This window comes from Callospermophilus lateralis, chromosome 3, assembly GCF_048772815.1.
Source record: "Callospermophilus lateralis isolate mCalLat2 chromosome 3, mCalLat2.hap1, whole genome shotgun sequence".
NCBI classification, from domain to species: Eukaryota; Metazoa; Chordata; class Mammalia; order Rodentia; family Sciuridae; genus Callospermophilus; species Callospermophilus lateralis.
The window spans coordinates 121453965-121476068 of record NC_135307.1 but is presented as its reverse complement, the minus strand read 5'-3'; the positions used below and the strand labels follow the sequence as shown (position 1 = coordinate 121476068).

General features: G+C 39.4%; 1 protein-coding gene across 2 annotated transcripts in view; it reads left to right on the top strand.

The window, feature by feature from the left end:
- Mthfs (methenyltetrahydrofolate synthetase) overlaps positions 1-8728 on the top strand; it is a 53857-nt gene extending 45129 nt beyond the window's left edge. For both annotated transcript variants that reach the window (XM_076848729.1, XM_076848730.1), the window contains one exon: positions 7975-8728. In XM_076848729.1, coding sequence (XP_076704844.1) covers positions 7975-8207 — 233 coding nt within the window. In that variant the 3' untranslated portion in view covers positions 8208-8728. The remainder of the gene's footprint in view (positions 1-7974) is intronic.
- Positions 8729-22104: the final 13376 nt, after the last annotated feature.

The following is a 22104-nucleotide window of genomic DNA, read 5'->3' as shown; positions in this document are numbered from 1 at the left end:
CTGATGAACAGAAGGACCTGTCATACCCAGGAATATTAGGAGAAGGTTACCTTACATGGTGTTCGGTACTTGTCCCCAGTGCTCTTGTGACAAATGCAGTCCCTGTATTTTGATGCAAACCTGGGTGCCTGTGCTAAAAGAAAGAATTTTATAATACCAATGCAGACATGATCAGTTGTGAAAAATCATGTCTTTAATAGATGATTCTTGCTATAGCATGCTTGATTCTACATGGAGATTCCTAAATGACAAAAATATATTGTGACCAAATATGGCAGAAAAAGTGAAGGTACATTTACAATGTAATTTAAAAAAAATTGCCAGTCCACATTAGGTGTTAGTTAGTGTTTAGTTGGCTCTTCTTTAAGTGCATTATAGATTTATAGGCAAGCATGTTTTTTCAAAATAAGATTTTTATACATAATCAGAGGTTGAATATGTTTTATTAATTGTAGTCTCTTAATGGTTTTGTTTATTGCCTTTGTATGCTCTGCACTTTTACTATGAAGAGCTAGTGATTCAAGGGGGTCATGCTTCAGTCTGTTATTTATTTATTTATTTTAAAGAGAGAGAGAGAGAGAGAGAGAGAGAATTCTTTAATATTCATTTTCTAGTTTTCTAGTTTTCATCTTTGTTTTATATGTGGTGCTGAGGATCGAACCCGGGCCGCACGCATGCCAGGCGAGCGTGCTACCGCTTGAGCCACATCCCCAGCCCCTCAGTCTGTTATTTCTAAGGCAACCATAATGAGTTCAAAGTATATTGTATTGATTTTTGAGAGTTCTGCCACAAGAGCTATCATGAATTATTAGTCCTGTATTTTATTTTAGGATTTCACCTTCTTCATGTTTTGGAAGCATGTTTGATGGAAGTGCATATGTCTCAGTAGTAACGTGCATGGCCTAAGAAGGCATGCAGAAATTTATTAACTTGATGTTTGGTGTTAATAGCTCAGGGACTATATCATAATATGCCTATTTATTCTAGGTTTAGGTGAAGGCAGTTTTGACTATTGTTTTGTAGCTAATACATGGTGGTGCTGAGATTGAGACCCACACATCCTGCCTAGAAGCCTGTGTACTCCACCTCTCCTCTCTTCTGATTCTTTTTTTTCTTTTTTTAATTGGTTATTCAAAACATTACAAAGCTCATGACATATCATCTTTCATACATTTGAACTCTCTTCTGATTCTTAAGGTACTTGGCCTTATTATGTTCCCTCCATCTCTTTGCTTAATCTCACCTGTATCTTTTGTCAGTAAGAACAGTGTGTATTGTTGAATCATTACTCACTTGGGAGAGCCTCATCTCTTAGGAGCTGAATAACCATAAGGAGAAAGTTGACCTCTGAGCATCTGTGAAATGGATATAATAATCTCTGCCCCCCATTGCCTTACTAGTAGATGTCCTTACCAGCTGGTTTTATTCATCCTTGAAACCTAGGGTTGCCTGTCACCTTGTAGGCACTTCCAAAATGCTAATTTCAGTGCTCTTCTAGAAGCAGCACTTTGGTTTAGAGTTAGATGTCTTGTGGGATGGTCTGAATAGGTGACTACTTGGGTATAGTCAGGACACTAAGATAAATATGGTGAAATAATCACTCGTTGTAACCCTTACTCTTATTCTTTGTTTTAACACCTCTTTGGGGGAAAGACAAAACCTCTGTTCCTGGAGTGAAGGGAGAAGGATTTCTACTTCTTTGTGGATTGTACGCATTGTGCAGTGTGGGATAAGAGCTGGTTACACTTAAGTAAGTGGAAAGGAAGACTTGGTGGAAATTGAACTGAGGTTAACATGATGATTGTTATGATAAGAAAAAGAGTGGAAGGACCCCAGGAATGGAGAACAGTTTAGCAGGAGTTAAGGTACATGGACAGGAAATTATGAGGTGAGTTTGAGGGACAATGAATCAGTCCATTTAATGGGCATTACCCGAGTGCAGTGAGAGATGGTGTGGGAAGGTAATGCGAATGAGATTGCAGTGGGTTCTACATACCTGGTAAGAGGGTTTGGATGTTATCTTTAAGAGGTTGTGATTGGCTAAATATTTTGAGCAAAGAGGAACCAGGATGAATTCTGCATTTTAGGTTGGATTTGGACCAGAAGTGACTAGAGGTGGGATAACCAGGTGAACTTTCAAGAGAATTGGTACATTCAGAATTAAAGAGTAGGAGAGAGAACTCTGACCATATTGCAGAAGGTTAATTTTGGAGAATGTCCTAAGTCATGAAGTTCCTATGAAATGTACGTTAAAAAAAATTAGAAGGAGAAAGGGAAGTATAAAAATTGTACTGTTATACCTGTTGAAAATAGAAAGCTGCATGCATATCCTGGGCTGTAACACTTGTTATTTTTGGCTTTCTCTTAAGTATTATGGCATAGATAGTCTGCTGGCCAAACCTACATTCTGAAGATCTCAGGACAGGGAGTCTGAGCTTAGGGCATCCGAGGAGGTGTCAGTAGCCTAGCTGCTGCCTCAGTAACAGAGTTAAAAAGAAGGTTTTGTGAAAGTGAACTGAATCCTCAGAGCCTAGTGCTTCAGAACTAGAAATAAGGAAAAGCATTTATAAAATTCTTTTTCATTTCTTTTCAAGGCCTACTTTCTATGTCTTTTTTTTCTTTTTTCAACGAAGATCTTGCAGCTTGGTGTCTATTCCCATCTCCCCAGTTAAAGTATCCTTACCCCAGTGATTGCCAAATCTAATAGATACTTTTATGTCCTCTGCTTACTTGTCCATTCTGCCACTTGTGACACTATCTCCACATCTCTGTTTCTGAAACTCTCTTCCTTTACATTCTATGGTGGGGTTTAGCAAACTGCAGCCCCAAAGGTCACATCTGGCCCTCTACCTGTTTTTGTAAGTAAAATTTGATTGGAACACAGCTACAGTTATTCATTTATATATTATCTATGACTGGGTTCACAGTGCACAGCAGAGTTAAGAAGTTGTGACATAGACCTATGGCCTGCAAATTATATATATATATAATAATTTATATAATAATAATTAAATAATTATTAATTTAAAAGTTAAAATTATTATTCTTGGACCTTCACAGGAAAAAACTGCTGATTCCTATTTAATAACCTCACTCTCCTCTGGTTTTCTTGCTCCTCTTTTCTTGATGTGTTGAATCCTAGAGCTGGGAGCCAGTTCTAATGTAAGACTGTGAAAGCTCAGGTTAAAAATTGACTTAAAGTACTAGGGCTGGGTTTGTGGCTCAGCGGTAGAGCGTTCCCCTAGCACGGGCGGAACCCGGGTTCGATTCTTAGCACCATATAAAAATAAAGGCATTGTGTTGTGTCCATCTACACCTAAAAAAAAAAAAAACAACTGACTTGAAGTACTGAAGGAGCACTACTCTTTTCCTTGCCAGTTGGTTCAAGTAATAGTGCCTGATATTTATTCATATAAAAAAGAAAAACTAGGGCTGGGTTGTAGCTCAGTGGTGGAGCACTTGCCTGGCAGATGTGAGGCACTGGGTTCAATCCTCAACACCACATAAAAATAAACAAATAAAATAAAGGTATTATGTCTTCTGCAGCTAAAAAAAAATTGAAATAAAAAGAAAGAAAAAAGTATCATAGTAAATATAAAGATCATAAAAGGCACCTTGCTGGGGAGTTTCTTAGCATTATCTAATTTAATTTCCAGGATCAGTTCTGTTTTGCAGATGAAAATATTAAAGCAAAATTGGGCAGTGTTCTTGACCACACAACTAAGATAGCCCTGTGGCCCTTTCTCCTAACCACCACTCCAGCCTGCCTTCAGAGGACACCACTGTCTTAGAGCAAATATAGTATGTGGGACTGGGTCAGTTTTCCAAGGTTAGTTTGCAGTTTTGGAGTACAAAGCCACATTAGAAAACTAGAAATACAGGAGGAAAAGGGTTTTTCTCCTTTCCTTTCCTGAGTTTTAACTTTGTGATAATTTACAGTGGGTCTAGGACCTTTCTTTATTAGTGGGCATGGCCCAGGGTGGGACCAGCTTGTGCACAGGAAGCTCATTGAGCCAGTATGTTGAACCTGTGCATCATTATCATGCCACACTGATTCTTCACCTTTGCAGGTGGGTTGCAGAAGCATTCTACATAGTGTTATGAATATGTGAAGAGCTCCAGGTGTGTGTGGTGAGTGTGTGTGTGTGTGTGTGTGTGTGTGTGTGTGTGTAATGAAGTAATGCATGTGATGATGGTGCTAAGGCATAGGGAGAACTTCAGGGGTAACAACAAATGAATGAAATCAAGCAAAAAATGCCATATGTGTTTTAGGAAAATGCTTGAATTCACCAAGTAGCAGAAGCAGCAGACCAGGAAGGGCATTCCAAAGAAGTGAAGCCAGGGGCAACAATAGGTGCCCCTATGGTTGAATGGAGAAATTAGCAATCCTGTGGGCAGGAGGTCCAACAGCCAACATCCCAAATAGGATGTCAGGACCCCCATCTGCCTATGAAGGGCCATTTCAGAGTCTTGAGTGACCTAAGACTCCAAAGGCTATTCTTTTTCTTGCTTAACAGTTGCAGAGCTCTCTTTGAACTGGCAGCCATGCAAGGATGTACTTATATCATTTTGTTTTTCCCTAATGTTGCCACCTTGATCTGAATCTATATGCCTTGGAGTTATTAAAGTATGGGATGTCATGCCAGGATCGATCCATTTGCAGATAATACACTCATCTTTCAGGATTCCTTTGGCCTAGAATTCTATTAAAATTCAAGCATGAAGGATGAGTTGGAAAAAATTATGGCCTACAAGGAAATTTGCTGTCCAGGAGGGTAGACAAAGACATATACAACCAGCTGTAGGACAAGGTAGACTTCAGAGTTGTAATTGGAGTACAGGGAGTAACAAGAATAGAGGGAACAAGATTAATTATAACTTGAGGGAACTAGAATTTTGTTTTCTTACCTTTATGTTTCTTTTCTTTATTCTCTCTTTTTTTTCCAATAGCTTAAAGGTGGCTGCTCCAAAAATTTGCCCTTTTTTTCTTGTGTATTGAGTTAACTGGAAATCTTAACCATTCTGTTGGCTTCCCTTTTGCTCTGCCTTTAAAAAAAAATTGTGTTAAATAGCATATGAGATCTACCCTTATAAAAATTTTAATTGCATAATAAAGTTGTATTAATTATAAATGCAATGTTATAGAGCAGATTTCTAGAGTATTTTCTTTTTGTATGACTAAATCTCTGTACCTATTGAACAGTAGCTCCCCATTTCCATCTTCTTCCAGCGTATGGCAACTGACATTCTACTTTCTGTTTCTAAAAGTTTGATTACTCTAAATACTTCATAGAATTAGAATCATATTGTATTTGTTATTTATTTATTTTGGTGCTGGGGATTAAACCTCATGTATGCTAGACAGGCACTCTACACCTGAGCCACATCCCTAGCTCCAGTGCATGTCTTTTTGTGTCTTACTTCTTTCACTTACTGTAATATCCTCAGAGTTCATTCATGTTGTCCCATATTATAGAATTTCCATCTTTTTCGTGGCTGAATAATATTTCATTGTATGTGTGTACAACAGTTTATTTATACATTTATGCCACAGTGGACACATAGGCTATTTCTACTTATTAAATATTGTGAATAATGTTGCAGTGAGGTTGGAAGAACAGAAGTTTTCCTGAGACTCTGATTTCAATTATTTGGATGAATATTCAGAAGTGGAGTAACTGGATAATATGGTAGCTCTGTTTTAAAATTTTTTAATATATTTTTTTAGTTATAGATGGACACAGTATCTACGTATCTATCTATCTATCTATCTATCTATCTATCTATTGTGGTGTTGAGGATCAAACCCAGGGCTTTACATGTATGAGGCCAGTGCTCTACCACTGAGCTACAACCCCAGCCCTCTGTTTTTAATTTTCAAAGGAACTTATATACTGTTTTCCATTGCAGCTCTTCCATTTTATACTTCTGCTAACAGTGCACAAGGGAACTGCACACTCATTTCTTCTGTTGCTCTTCAGCCTGATTCTTCTGTCCTAGCAAATAAACTGCCTTCCACTCTCTTCTCATCACTCTGCACCTGCCACCTTTCTTTCGGTTTCTGAAACATATTCGGTTATGACTCTGGCATGTCCTTGAAAGTCCAGGTCAGGTCAACATTCTCCATGCCTCCTTCCCTGACCACCTAGCTAGAATTACTTTTCTTCTGCTGAAGACAACTGGCAGAGATTGCTGCTTTACACTGGAATGGATATTACATGTGTATGTTTTATGTTAACTGAACTGCCATCTCCTTACGAGCAGAGATTGTGTGCCCCCACCTGTCAATCCCTCAGAGTATTTTACAAAACACCTTTCCATACTGTAAAGAGGCCAGGAGTCCTAGGAAGGTGTGTGAGTGTGTGTTCTAGGAGCTGAACTTTAATCCTGAGTAGGCTCTGCTAACAGACAAGGCACAGGTCAGTGTCAATCCTTAGAGAAAATGAGCTGGACAGGAACACAGATCAGTGACCAGGGCCCTTTAGTAAGTGGGGATTAGAATGGACAGGCAGGTTTACACAGGAAGGTCATGACTGTAACCTGAGATCTGCTCTGCTGGATTTTGGCAAGCAGGGTTGACAGGTGTTTGCTGGGAGCCAGAGAGAAGCTGTGTTAACCTCACAGTTTTGCAGGAAGTCAGAACAGCTGCTGAAAGCAGGGGCCGACCTAGCTGGCAGTCTGACCATATCCAGTAATATCCTGTTCTGGAGAGTTCTTGTCTTCCAGCCCAGTGTAAGACAACAAAGTTGTCTGAGTGGTTAGTCCATGACTAATCTGTAGGTCATCTAGAAGCCCCCACGAAAGCTTTTAGGAGGCCAAGGTCCAATACAGGAAGGCCTCAGGGGAAAGCACTGGGCTAGACAGCTCACTTGGTTCTTGCACTAGTCCTTGTCCTCTCTGCCAGAGGTTCATAATATCCACAGAGGTCTTCCACCTAGTGACCATTATTACCTATTTTCATAGACTCCCACTCTAAGAACCTGCCCTTTACCCTGAGCTCCAGCAGCCTGCTGTATCCTGATGATGCCATGCCAATTTCTGGTCCCTGTGTTACCTGGGAAGATTCCTGCCAGGTGACTGGTTATGGGACCTCATTTTGTACTTATGCAGTGTCCCAGAGTAGCCCAAAATCTGCCTCATGTGCATCTGTGGAAGCTTGAGAACCTGGCCTCACCTCTCCAGGGGGATGGGAAGTGAAGAGAGGTAGGTTGTCTGAGCTGCATGGTACCTCTTCTGCTCGCTGTCCTTTTCAGCTTCTCCCTCACCCTTTCCCACTCCTCCAGCTGTTATTATCCTGGGGCAATGGTTCCTAAACCTGACAGATATGTAGAATTATCTGTATGTTAGAAAAAAGGAAGAAGTTCTTAGGCTGTATCCTCAGAGAGTCTCTTTAGGGCATGGGAATCTGGCATTTTTACATAAGATATACATGAAAGAACTGTGAAAGGATGGATGAAGGACTTACTGAGTTGCTGAGTAATTATTTCTTTCTTTTCCAGCTCTTCCCCCTGCTCCCCGGACTTTCTACAGTGATCATATATTTCTTTAGGAATCAGAGAAAGAATAGATGTCATTGAAAATAAAAATCAGGGGCTGAAGTTGTGGCTTAGCAGTAGAGTGCTCGCCTAGTCACGTGCAAGGTCCTGGGTTTGATCCTCAGCACCACATAAAACTAAATAAATAAAATAAAGGTATTGTGTCCAACTACAACTAAAAATAATAAATAAATAAATAAAAGGAAAGAAAGAAAGAAAACCAGGGGCTGGTGTTGTGGCTCAGTGGTAGAGCATTTGCCTCACAAATGTGAGGCACTGGGTTCGCTCTTCAGTACCATATAAAAATAAATAAATAAATAAAATAAAGATATTGCGTCCATCTACAACTTAAAAAAAAAAAAAAGAAAACCACATTTCATTCCAAAGTGATCTTGTAGAAACTGCTAATCCTCTCAAATTTATTCTTTTTTTTCCACAGGGGGACTTGATCTCATCTTCATGCCAGGTCTTGGGTTTGACAAACATGGCAACCGGCTGGGGAGGGGCAAAGGCTATTATGACACCTACCTGAAGCGCTGTCTGCAGTGTCAGGAAGTGAAACCCTACACCTTGGCCTTGGCTTTCAAAGAGCAGATTTGCCTGCAGGTTCCAGTGGATGAACATGACATGAAAGTAGATGAAGTTCTTTACGAAGACTCTTCACCATCTTAAGACCAGATGACTACAGCCAAATAATCAGTGTTTTGTATCAGAGTTAGGAATATATGTATATTTTTTCCTGTGTCAAAAATTAATTGAAATTTCACATTAAATTGAATATGGACTCAGATAATTTTTAGTGTAAATATGAAATACCTAATATTAAATTGTCTTTTGAAATCAATATAAATGTGAATACTAGAATATTGATTAAAATGGAGGCTATCACCATATGATTTTCAACATAATTTCCTGGTGTTAATGTGACAAGTTGATCTCTTGGTTTTGCAGTTTAAGTTAAATATTTATGAGGAACTGTGTTCTAACTCAGAGTGTGAGAGGAAGGTAAACACATGGTGGATGGACACTGTGTTTCATTTGGCCTGTCATGGGCCTGGCCAGACATACAGAGACTTGGAGCTTATTAATTGATTTGTCGGTGTTTGTTTTAGGTACCAATAATAATATTGTACTACTTCATCATGATTTCATTTACTCACCCTGAAATCTGATCTTTGGCACTTTGTAGTTGTTGGTGGTTAATGTATGAAAATTTTTGATGATTTAAATATTTTCATTTAACTGATTGGTTTCTCTTGCTGTTTTGTGTGTCACTTTAAGATCTGATATAAGTTAGGAATTGTGTCTATTTGCTCATAGGTTCTGTTTTGGAAAATGAAAGTTGCTGTGAGCTGAAGGTTGGCAGATGGCCTCACAGCTAGACCGTGGTAATTTTGTTGGTGGGGGAGGATTTGGTTATCACCAGAAAACCCAGGAGTCTTCCTGGACTCCACTCTCCTCTCATTTCCCACCTCCTGCCTGTCACCAGCTCCTGTTGATCTTGCCTCCAAAATGTGTCTTACATCTGCTCTCCTCTCCATTGTCCTGCTGCTGTTTTTGTCCAATGCATGCAGTGGTTTTTATGCAGAGGGTTTTAGAAGGGAGAACCCTTTCCTCCCATGATGCAGGTAATAAGGGCACTGTCACCTGATTAGGACATAAACAGAGGATGAGAACAAGACCTTTGACTCTAGGAGGTACAGGTCAACAAGAAGCAAGAATGATGAGGCTTTCAGGAAAGGGACAATCCAGGTAGAAGGGAGAGAAATAGCAACTAGGACTGAACAAAAATAATTCTTAGTCTTGGGAATTGGAAACATCTCAGCCCCAAATAAGTTTGTGGTATATATTCTGCAGAGTTGTGCTTACTTAGAAAGTGAACTGTATGAAGTTGTGGATAAGAACAATATATGTGGGGCTGGAGTTGTGGCTCAGCGGTAGAGCACTTGCCTTGCACTTGCAAGGCGCTGGGTTCCATCCTCAGCACCACATAAAAATAAATAAATAAATAAAATAAAGTAATTGTGTCCATCTACAACTGCAAAAAATAAATATTAAAAAAGAATAATACATGTTTAATCACAATGGCCTTCTAAGAGATTGATAAATATGTTGAGGCATGGATGGCTTATTGCAGAAGCTTAGTTCCTGGCCTCAGTTGTTTGGTTTTTCTTTTAGAGGTCATTGAATTCAGTTACTCTCATTGCATTTTTAAAATATTTTTTTAGTTGTCAATGGATCTTTATTTATGCAGTGCTGAGATTGAAACTCGTGCCTCACACATGCTGGGCAAGTGCTCTACCACTGAGCCACAACCCCAGTCACTCTCATTGCATTTTAATCTTTTTTTTTTTTTGTGGTCTGAGGATTGAACCCAGGGGTGCTTAACCATTGAGTCATATCGCCAACCCTTTTTAATATTTTATTTAGAGATAGGGCCTCGCCAAGTTGTTCAGGCTGGCTTCAAACTTATAATCCTTCTGCCTCAGTTTCTTCTAATGCTGGGATTACAGGCATGGGGCTGTGCCTGGCTAATCATATATTTATATACTTTCTCCACTAGACTACAGCTCCTTAAAGACACCTTCCCTGCCAAATTTGTGTTTTGCTTCAGAACCTACCTCAGACCTCAGCACAATGTAAATACCCAATAAATTCTTATTCTTTATTTTTTGTGGTACTGGGCATTGAACCCCATTGCAGGGTGCATTACTACTGAGCTACATCTCAAACCTTGATTTTTTATTTTGATACAGGATCTAAGTTTTAGAGGCTGACCTTGAACTTGTGATCTTCCTGCCTCAGCTTTTTACATTGCTGGGATTATAGGCATATGCCACCATGCCCGGCCCCAGTAAATTCAATGAAAGAATGAACCAGTTTGAATGTTGCCCTCCATAAAAACCCAGTTTTTTTTTTTCCTTCAGTCTCTGTGGGCACCAGTCCTAAATATATGTTTTCTTCTATGCTTAAAAATAAATAACAGATTTTTCTAAATAATAATGTGCATGTTATAAAACACACAAGAAGGATGAGATAAAGTTGAAATAGGATATATTAGATATAATTTATATTCATTTTTAAGAACAACATGATTTAAAAACTTATTTTTTATTTATTCCTTCTTTCTTCCCTTCCTCATTTTTCTCTCTTTCTTGCCTGCCTGCCTCCCTCCCTTCCTTCCTTCCTAGGGCCTTGTGCATGCTAGGCAAGTAATCTACCACTGAGCCACACATCCAATCCCCAAATTCTTCTTCTTCTTCTTCTTTTTTTTTTTTTTTTTTTTTTTTTTTTTGGTACTAGGTATTGAACCCAGGGGCACTTATCCATTGAGCCACATCTTCAGCCCTTTTTTGATTTTATTTAGAGACAGGGTCTTGCTGAGTTGCTGAGGCTGGCTTTAATTTGGGATTCTTCTCACTTAGCCTCCCAAGCCACTGGGATTACAGGCGTGTGCCACCGTGCCTGGCTCATTATTTTTTGAAAACCTTATTTTAACACATTTTTAATGACTCAGAAGTCTGGTTTTAATTTCAGTAATTGGTCTTAAAGGCTTTTTAGCTGAAAAAAATACTTTCAGAGATAAGCAGATGCAGTTGTATATAGTACTGTAGTTACTAAAATTTTTAATTTTATCTACTAATTTCACAGTGATATTTTAAATAGAAATATGACTAGTCAATATACATTTTCTTGATGTGGATCTGTCAGTCTTACATATTAAAACGCCACCCATTTACTTTGTTGACAGATGGGTTCAAAACTTATTGAACTTCTTAGAAAGATTTTAAACCAAGTTAGAAAAATTCTGCTTCCAATTTAGTTGTGTAGATATGAAAGCATTTATAGATGTCATGGTTTTTGGCAACATAATCATATAATGATGAAAACATTTTCATTTTTAGTATGCTCCCTTTTTGTCTGTCTTCCTTTCTTTCTTCTTTCCCTCCCTCCCTCCTTCCCTTCCTTCCTTATTTCCTTTCACTGGGAATTGAACCCAGGTTCTCAGGCATGCCAGGCAAGTGCTTTCTGAAAGTAGTTCACGTCTGACTCATTGATGGAACATGACTTTTACCCTGAAGATTCAAATTAGATGCATTTATTTTTTTAAAAAATGTCTGCTTAGTTAGCAATTTACTGGTGGCCATTTGTAATCTCAGAAAAGTTAGAAAAATTGGTATCTTTGCTTTGGGGTTAAAAGTATAAGCAAAACTCATCTTCAAGTTTAACAGCTTTTTAAAAAATTATTTTTAAATATTATTGGGTATTTTACCTTGAGATAACCAGAGAAATTGCAGGTGTATCAAAATGTGTACTCATGTGTACTTCTTATTACATCACAAAGAGTTGTAAATTTTCTCTCTCTCTCTCTCTCTCTCTCTCTCTCTCTATATATATATATATATATATATATATATATATATATATATATGAATGTATGTATTTTTTTGCAGTGCTGGAGATTAAACCTGAGGCCTTGTGCATGTGAGGCAAACATTTTATCTCTAAAGCTACATCTCTAGCCCTCTACTATTTTTTAAAGATCCTAATTTTATAAAATTCACATCAGTGAAACCTACCACATGTGGGATATATCTTATCTGTGAATTAGTGGTGGTGATGCTATTGCTAAATATTTAATGTAGAATTCACCACTTTACCTTTAAAAGAAAACCCAAAGTAGCCATTCTGTAGGGAATGGAAACTTTGTTTACCTATAAGACTTTTTTTTTTAAGTTTTTTTTTTGGGGGGGCGGGGGGCTACCAGGGATTGAACTCAGGGGTACTTGACCACTGAGCTACATCCTTATCCCTATTTTGTATTTTATTAGAGACAGGGTCTCATTGAGTTGCTTAGTGCCTCGCCAAATTGCTGAAGTTGGCTTTGAACTTGTGATCCTCCTGCCTCTGCCTCTCGAGCCGCTGGGTGTGTGTGTGCCACCACACTAAGGTGAATTAATTTTGAGAAATACATCTTATCCATTTCATCTCTCCTTTAACATCTTTCTTCTTGTAGTGGAACTGCAAGAGGAGATATGTTGGACGCATCTGTCCTTTGACTCAGCCTCCCACCATGAAGGATTTATTCCTGTCCTCATGTCTTCAGATTGCAAGCCATGTTTTCTATATGCCATCCAATAGTGCTTCTTGACAGAAAGATGCATCAGGTTTCTCGACATTGTCTTATTAGCAATTCATCCGTATTTCCACAGTGTAAAGAATCAGTATTTTTTTAAAATGGCATGGTATAAATTTAAAATATACATTTAAATTATCTTTCACTATTAAGTGAGAAGGCTTTTAAAAGACTGCAAACCTTTGTGATTCTGTTTAGTAAACTCTGACCAGTGAGTGTTGGAGTAGGTAGCTTAGGTTATTAAATATTGTTGAACATGTTGTGGAAAGTTTGTCTTCATTTTCTTGGTCTGTAGCTTCTGCTAGTCATGATGGTATCATGCTTTTCACTGTGCATGTGAAAACTGATTCGTCATTAACCATGTGGGACACAAATCCCTACTTCAAAAAGGCTTTGAGATAATTTCAAAATTTTTGTTGATTTCTTGGCAAATCTTAGTGTTTTTCCTTGTGTGGCTCATGGATAGCTTATACAAGGAATGTAAGTATTAGCTATTGTTACTCATTTGGGCTAGCATTTTTAGAGTTATCTTTGATTTACTATTTCTTTTTAAGAATCTTTTAAAGCCATTTGTCCATTTTAAGAGGGTTGGTTTAGTGGAACCGCATTAGGAAATAGGTAAAATCCTGTGCTTCAGAAACTGCAGTATGTCTCAGTATGCTGAAAGTAACCAAATTCCCCCTCCCACATTGTCCAACTGTTCTTTCTCCCCAAACACACTTGCTTATCCTGACATGGGATATGCTGATGCAGTTTGTAACTTTTAGCAAAACTGAATTTCTTGTCTTTCAAAGATGAGTAAATACAAATAGAGATTCTAATATCTTCCAAAACCCTAGTGGATCGTCTTGCTTTTTGGGGCAGTCATCCTGTTTGGTGATCATTGCTCTAAGGGTAGGTAGAAGGACAGGTTTACTGGACAAGAGAGATTCTGGTTGAGCCACAGAGCTGTTGACTTCCTCAGTCCTGCCTCTCCCTTGTCTGTGTTGACTGAGTGTGGTATTGCTGGTGCTGGCCTCCCTATGATCCTTTTGTCTTTCTTTTGTCACAATGTTTTAATACAGCCCCCTTGCCTTCTGCCCATGTGCTTTGGTTGGAGCTGCTATCTTGATTGTTGGGTTTATTGTCTGTGTTTGAATAGGAGGAATAACTTCTTTAAGTTATTTCTGTAGAAACAGAGCACCTTTAAAAACCTTGTCACCTGGAAAATAATGGAACCCTTTCTTTTTTTCTTTTTTCCTTTTTAAAGAGAGAGTGAGAGAGAGAGAGAGAGAGAGAGAGAATTTTTTTAATATTTATTTTTTAGTTATCGGCAGACACAACATCTTTGTTTTGTATGTGGTGCTGAGGATCGAACCCGGGTCCCACGCATGCCAGGCGAGCGCGCTACCACTTGAGCCACATCCCCAGCCCCGGAACCCTTTCTTTTGGGTCTTTTCCTTTCAGACTTTTCCCTGACTGACCAGGACCTACCCTCTGAGTACATGAAAGGATTCCCAAGACTAGATAAAAAGCTAGAAACACTTTTTAAGTCTCCCACTTTTTCCTTTCCATCATCTCGCTCTTCTCTACCAATTGCAGCTCCTTTTCATTTTTAACATTTGTAGCTCGTTATGAGAACAGACCACATCAATACCAATGAATGAGGCATCTGCACAAAAATCCATTTGGTTTAATTGTTTTGATTATTATATGTCCCATGAATGTCTTACATATACTTTTAGTCTTAAAATGATTCATTTAAAAAATATACTTTCAAAGCAAACAGTTGTTTCAATGTTGAGTGAGATCCCAGAGTTTACTACTATAAATGACAAACATTTGATTTTATCACTGAGAAATAATCTCTTCAGAATTGAAATGCAAAAAGTGTTTGTTATTTCCTCCCAATCTTAGAGATAAAGAATACTGTATTATTCTGAAGATCTGGGTTGGGATACTGTGGATCTTGACCATGTAGAATAGATATATTGCTATAAGTCTAAAATATTTGCTGTTCCTCCAATCTAGGGATAAGATAAATCCTATTCCCAGTAGGTATACTTAATACAAGAACCAGTGAACAGTGAAGATTACTTATCTGTGTGGCCATCTCCTCTAGGCCATCCTCTATCCTTCTATGCATTATCTCCATAAAACACAACTCTGCTTGTGCTACCTACCTGCTTAATAGTTTTTGATGGTTATCTATTGCCCAAAGAATAAATTCCTCAGCTTGCATATAGGACCCTTTCCAACCTGGCACTATGTTCCTTCATTTCTCCCCTCTCTATCTCTGTCTCTGTCTCTCTTTCTCTCTCCTCTCTCTCTCTCTTTCTTCCTCTCCCCCCCCCCCCACACCTCTTTTGCCCTCCAGACCGAAATGCTAATTACATCAGAATCCAGTATGCTGAGTAAGAACCAGATTTATACAATTGAACATGAGATCAGTCTATATAAATGTTAACAGGTAGTGGATGGTTCAGTGGGAGTGGAAGACTTCAGTGAGGCACCAAGATATTCTAGAAAGTGAATATCAACCTTTATTGACATATAGATCACTTGGGGATATTTTAAAAATGTGGTAGGTAGGTCTAGAGTAGGACCCAGAATGCTTCATTTCTAACAATCTCTTAGGTAATGCTGCTGGTTTCCTGCCCTGTTGAGTAGCAGTGTTCTGAGCTGCACCGCCCAATATGGTAGCCCTAGTGATTAGTGGCTATTTAAAGTTAAAGTGATAAAAATTAAATAAAATTTAACAGACACTTCCATGGCTGCACTAGCCACACTTTAACTGCTCTGTAGCCCCATGTGGCTAGTGCTTACTCTGTAAAATAGCACAAATATAAGACATTTCCATCATTGCAGAAAGTTCTATTGCACAGCACTATTTTCTAGAGCATGATTTTCAAACTGTTTTCTACAGACTACCTATTAAATCAGAATCTGTAGGAATAGAGGACTAGAAATTTACATTTTGAACAAATGCCTCAGGGTATTTTTATGCTTGCTGAAGTTAGAGGAACACTTCTGCCGGGATCCAAATCTAATGTCCAGAGGTAAGTGTAATGTGGGAATAGGCAAATGTTAGAGACAGACAGGAACCCATCAGCTTAACTACCTTGCTTGCCAGCCATGAAAATCATACCTCTTTGTCCTCAGGTGCAGCTTGTGGAGCTGATCTCTGACACCAGAGCTTCATAGCATGGAAGAGGTACAAGCCCTTAAGCCAGTGGCATTCTAAAGATGTGGCTGGTCCTAGGTGTATTCTCTGGTCCCACATGCCTTCTGGTTTCTACATGCTAATAGAGGTGAGAACCAGGGCCTGCATTCAGTTTCAGGGATGAATCCCAATCCCAAAAGGAGCAATCAAGAAATAACTGTCTTCTTCTTCACACTATTTGGATCTCCCTCTCCTTCCCAGGAGCATATTTTGGCAAGATCCTATTTTTTTTTTTATATACTGGGGATTAAACCCCAGGGCTCAACAACTGAGCCACATCCCAAACCCTGTTTTTTATTTTATTTAGAGACAGGGTCTCACTGAATTTCTTAGTGTGCCTCGCTTTTGCTGAGGCTGGCTTTGAACTTGCTATCCTCCTGCCTCAGCCTCCCGAACCACTGGGCTCACAGGTGTGCACCACTGTGTCCAGCTAGATCCTATTATTTTTTGATCATCTTTCAGATATAAAAAATGAGTTCTATTGAGGGGATTAAAAAATTCAGTTCAATCTTAAATCAAATTTTTGTTTGTTGTTTCTTCTGCGTCCCTTACCCTCCAACTCATCAGTGGGGAGGGGTCTCCATATAATATTTCATTTTCTTCCATCCACCTCCTTTCTTCTGGTTCTAAAGGTTCTGACAGTCAAGGAAAGTAGCATAGCTGGCTTGGAATCAGTCACCTGACCTCAGACCTCATTTACCATATACCCAGCTGATTTTCATAGAGCTGCTTTGTGGGTTTTTGGGAGAACCTCTGCTGGGACTGCATGTACTGCACTATGCTTGAGCTGACCTTTAGTTCCCACTTAGTGCCTGCCCTCTAGATGCACACCCCTAAGATCCCCCGGCTCCAGCTGGCAGCCCCCTTGGCCAAGGAAGGCTTGAGTCTAATTTCTAATTGAGACTGCCACTTTGTTAAATAGGTAACTGGTTATATGCATGGTCCATCAAAGTACAAATGTCACTAGCTCGCAGACTACCCACAGGATGCAGTGGATCAGTTAAGATCACACATTGATAAAGAATAGGATGGGGGTGCTGGGGTTGTGGCTCAGTGGTAGAGTGCTTGGGTTCAATCCTCAGCACCACATAAAAATAAATAAAGGTATTGTATCCATCTACAACTAAAAAATAAATATTAAAAAAAAAAGAAGAGGATGGGATGGAGGCAAGTTGAAAACAAACCATAAACATTTTCCCCAACATCCATCTGGGTGCATAAATGAAGTGGAAGACTTTGGTTGCTGACTTATTTTCACTGGCTTGGAATTGCTTTATCTAGGGGGATAAGTGTTTTCTCAAGAGGAAGCTCTGCCCCAGTTGGTACCTCTGAGGGTTGCATATGTAGCAGGTTTAATGAGTGCTTTCTGTGTAATAGGAGCACTAAATATCACTCTTTCTCCTCTAAGTTCAGAACCATCTGAGAGATAGAAATGGAGTCAAATGTGGAGTCAGAAGATCAATTTGGTTAATGGATTGGTGGATTTAGCTGAGTTGTGCAGTCTTCTTATAGGAGACTCCTTCGTCATACACACCCATTTTCTAGCTAGTCAGGGACACAACTGGCCAGATACCTGTTGGTAGTAGAACAGGACGTGGCAGAGAATTTTCTTCCTGTGGACAGTCACATCCAAATGAAACAAACTAGAGCAAGCATATCCCACAAGTTTGGTTTCTTCTGCAAAACTTACAGGCTGGGGTGCGGAGGTGTGAGGGAAGGAGGAGAGAGAGGACAGGAGTGTACTCTGGCTAAAGTCCTTCCATGTGAGCACATGGTTGTGGGCATGCAGAACAACTGCTTTGCATAGATCTGCATATATTAGCATATCCCATTTTTGTAACACTGGTATCATTACCCATTTTATAGAAAACCAAGGCTAAGATGATATTCCACATGCATGGTAAATCAGGGTCTGAACCAAGTCTGATTTTAAGTCCATGTTCTTTCACTACCTTGTATCTTGCACCTCATTTGGAGTGCTGGGAAGGGAGGGCTTCTGTTTTTCTTCTGAAACCCTCTTTTGGGCTCTTTTATATCCTGGGGCCACTAGGTCAACTTGAACCTCGTAACTTGAGTTCCTTAAAGCACCTGAGCCCACAAAATCTTCAGCGAGTCTGTGGCAGATCTGAAGAGGCCCATGATGGGAAGGCTGGGAGAACTCCCTGTGGAGTTGGGCTTTGGTTTCCCATTCAGGACCTATGTCTGCTTGCCACGCTGCCCTCACAAGGCCAAAGAGGCTGCCATGGAGATCTCACCAGGCCTCATATCAGGGTGATTGGTAGTTGCTTTAGCTTTTAGTCCTTGGTCAGGTCTGCAGGAATTATCAATGAGATAACTGGGCCAGCCTGGACTTCTCTCTTAGCTCAGGAATGCCCTTTAATTATAATTCTCTGTGGTTACAAAGATGCATGTAGTCTCTAGCTGGTTAGTCTATTCTGTTGGGCTCTGATTCCTTCCCTAAACCTGGGTTTCCTATTGATCTTATAAGCCTTTCTGACACTCTGCACGTGGTTATGCGCTTGCTTTTCAGTCTCTGCAGAAGGTTGAACTACTGTACATACCCATTCTCCTCCTCTTTCCCTTTACTCTTTCTCTTTCCTTCTTCTTACTCCCTCATCTTTCTTTTCTACCTGTTTTCCTCTCTTTTTCTTTCTCTCCCTCTTTGCCTCCCATTAGCCTTGAATCTCAGCGGGGGATAGGACTATCTGCAAAGAAAGAATCTTTGCCACAGGATTATCAAATTCCAAAATGTAATCTAGTAGAAGGCAGCACTGTAGGAACATTCTGCAAGGAGCTAAGGGACTGTAAAGCATTCCTGGATATCACAGAAATCTCTTGAGGATGCTGGGCAAAAGGACAGCTGCTACAGAGGTGAAGGTGGGCTTCAACCCCCTTCCTCTAGCAAGAGGGAAGGTAACAAAGGGAGAGGGGAAGGGTTTTATGCCTCATTTTATTCTCTTGAAAGTTTCCCTAGTCAGTTCTGCCTGTATTATTATCACCTCTAAGAACATTTTTTTTCTACCATTTAATCCATCAGTCTTTTATTAAAGCTTAGATAAAAGTTTTTTTAAAAATCCCTTCAACACCCAGCCACCAGAAGGGAAATTTCAGAGAATGAGATGATCAGATTTCCAAGTTTATTGAAAAACCTATAGATAACTGCATGACTGTCATGCTGTTTTATAAAACAAGTGCAGCTAGGTGAGCCATTTAATATTGTGGGAACTGTCGGCTGTGTGGGTAGTGGAGAGGAGAGCACCCCTCCGGCAGGTGCTGGCTCTGGCAGCAATGAACACTGCGGCACACTGCACTGCAGCACAGGGTCACCCTGCAGGCTGAGCCACACTGCTTCTTAGGAACCATCCACAGCACGGCCTGTTATCTGGCAGACAGAGTGCCCAGGTCTTTCTAAGCACGGTGGAACCCAAACATATCCCCTCTATGTCAACCACATTCTGGGGCTTTTGAAGGTGTTTAATCCTTACCACAATCCTGAGATAGACATCATTGCCTCTGTTTGCCAGATGGAAAAATTGGAGGCTGCAGGAGGGAAGGAACCTATGTAAAATTATAGAATGGAGTGGTAGAGCCAGGGAAATAACCCAGGTTTTCCCATTCCTGTGCCTTTTTTGTTTTACCCTGTCACCAAAAACAGTCTATAGAGCAGGGAGTGTTAAAGAAACTGTCCTTTGGCATGCAGGGTAAGTATATTAGAGCTGGTGGGTGGGTAGAGATAGGGGAGTAATGCAGAGGTAGTAGAACCCTGAAGTTATAGATATACTCTGAAATCAGAATTTATGCTTTCAGATCCCACTATTCAATAAGTTAATTTCTCTGTGCCTCTTTATAAAATGAGGACTGATAATGGTATCTGCATCATAGGTTTGTGGTAAAGGTTAAAAGAGATAATAAAGTATGTAATACTGTGTCTAGCATATGAAAGGTTGGATAAATGATGTAGCCTTAGGCTCAATTTTAGAATTAAAGGAAATCTGAAAAAGGGCCTCATGCAGGGTCTGTCTTGTAGAGGTCATCAGGTATTTTCAATTTCTTTCTGCCATCTTATAAGTATACTTTGCTTGCCTTCCCTGCTTACTATGGTCTGGGATGCCTGCAGTTACCTCATCAGAAGTGCTGCTATTCAGAGTAGACCCCTGATTGCCAATGTGCCCTTTGTGGTCCTGCCACAACTCATAGTATCACCTTGGCTGACTTCAGACTTGCTTGGCTGGGCCTCAGTTTCCTTAGTTATAAGGGGATATAGACAGAACTAAGTTTGAAGAAGCAGGGTGTGTGAATTTTTACATCAGAATTATCTGGATGGATTGTTGAAAATTCTGATTCATGGGCCTTGCCTCTAGTTGACCAAAATCAGAATCTATAGCAGCGCTTGCTATGGTTCAAATATGGTTTGTTCCCTCTGAAACTCATATTGGAATTTAATCCCCATTGTGAGATATTAAAAGGTTGGAAATTTAATCTGACTATGGTATGCAGATGTAGGGCCTTTGGGAGATAATTAGAATTATATAAAGTCCTGGGGCAGGGAGGGCTATGACTGAATATAAGGAGGGAGAAAGACTAGAAGACACAGACATACTCATATACTCACCCCACATTTGCACTCTGTCTTTTACAATGTAACGTCCTGAGGCATTAGAAGACAGTCACCAGATGTGGCCCCTCAACCTTGGGCCTGAACCAGGAGCCAAAATAAACCTTCTCTTCATAACTTACTCATGTGGGATTGTGTTATTAGGAACAGAAAATGGGCTAATACAGTGCTCTAGGATGTACATTTGTAAAAAGCACCCTCCCCATGCTTCATGCCCTGGCCCAACTCTCAGAGAATCTGGTATGATTGGCCATTAATAAATAATGAAAGCAAATTAAATAATAAGTCAATTTAGAAAATTGATTTAGTTCTTAACTTTGGTTTTAAGATTTTCCTGTTTATTTATTTATTTTTGTAGCAGTTTTGCTACATGTGTGTAACTGTGGTTCTATGTATTTATTCTGTTTAGGGTTCATAACACTTCTAGAATATATGGTTTGTGGTCTTTTGCCAGGTTTGGAAAATTCTTGGTCATTATCTCTGTAAAAGTTATTTCTGCTCCATTTTCTCTTTCCTCTGTAGGATCCCAATTACATGTGTGTTGGACCTGTTTACCAAGTCCCATTAGGTCTTGTACACTCCCCTTTCATTCCCCTAATACTTTCCATTTTGTTCCTCCATTCTTTCAGTCTAAATATTCTCTATTACATATTTTTGAATTCCCTAATCTTTTCTTCAGCTTTGCCTACCCACCTGTTGAGTTCCTAGCTTAATTATTATATATTTCAGAACAGAACTTTCATCCGATTTTTAAAATGGACTTTAATTCTTTGTTAAAATTCAATTTTTAGAAATGTTGATTACACTGATCTTGTGTTATAATTTCAATATCAGGATCTCTCTGTATTTCTGTGTTTATTATCTTCTTCTTGGTTTCTGGCCTTTTCCCAATATGCTTTGTAATTTTTTTATTTAACTTTTTGTTGTTGTTGTATATTATGTCAGTTATATGTGAAAATTTGGAGAGAGAATTTGAGGTTCTGGATAGTGCATTTTTTTCTCCTGAGAAGATCTGCTATTGCTTTTGGAAGTTAGGGTCAGGGCAGATTGTCATAATCCCGTCTGGGATGGAGCAGATGGGAAGCTAGGCTTTTGTTTTCATAAATCCTGGTCTGTTCCTGATTTGTCCTCCTTTCTAGGACTCAGTAATTCTTTCTGAAAGTTTGGGGTGTATACCAAGTGCCTCCTTCTTGGTGAACCCTAAACTCTCATTTTTGCTCCCCCAGGATAGGTAGGTGGGACTAATTGAAACTCAGCTTCCTATCTGCTTGACTGGTGGTTTCTATTTCATTTCTTCTCTTGGCTTCTTCACTGATCAAAAATACAACTTCTTAGCTTTTAGTTTTTTTCTTGAGCATCAGCAAATGTTTCAAGGCAAAAAGCTGTGCCAAACATTAGGCTCATTTCTGTGCCTCCATTCTCTTTGAGATCTTGGTGCCTTTAGATCTCACCACATGTGATAGCTCTCTGATGCTTTCAGATGGAATTTGTTTTTTTAAAAATATTATTTTGTTTAGCATTTTTATTTGTTCTTGGAAGAAGAATTGATCTCAATAAATTAGTCTGTCACAGGCAGAAATGGAATTTCCTGATATATATTTTTTTAATCTCTTCA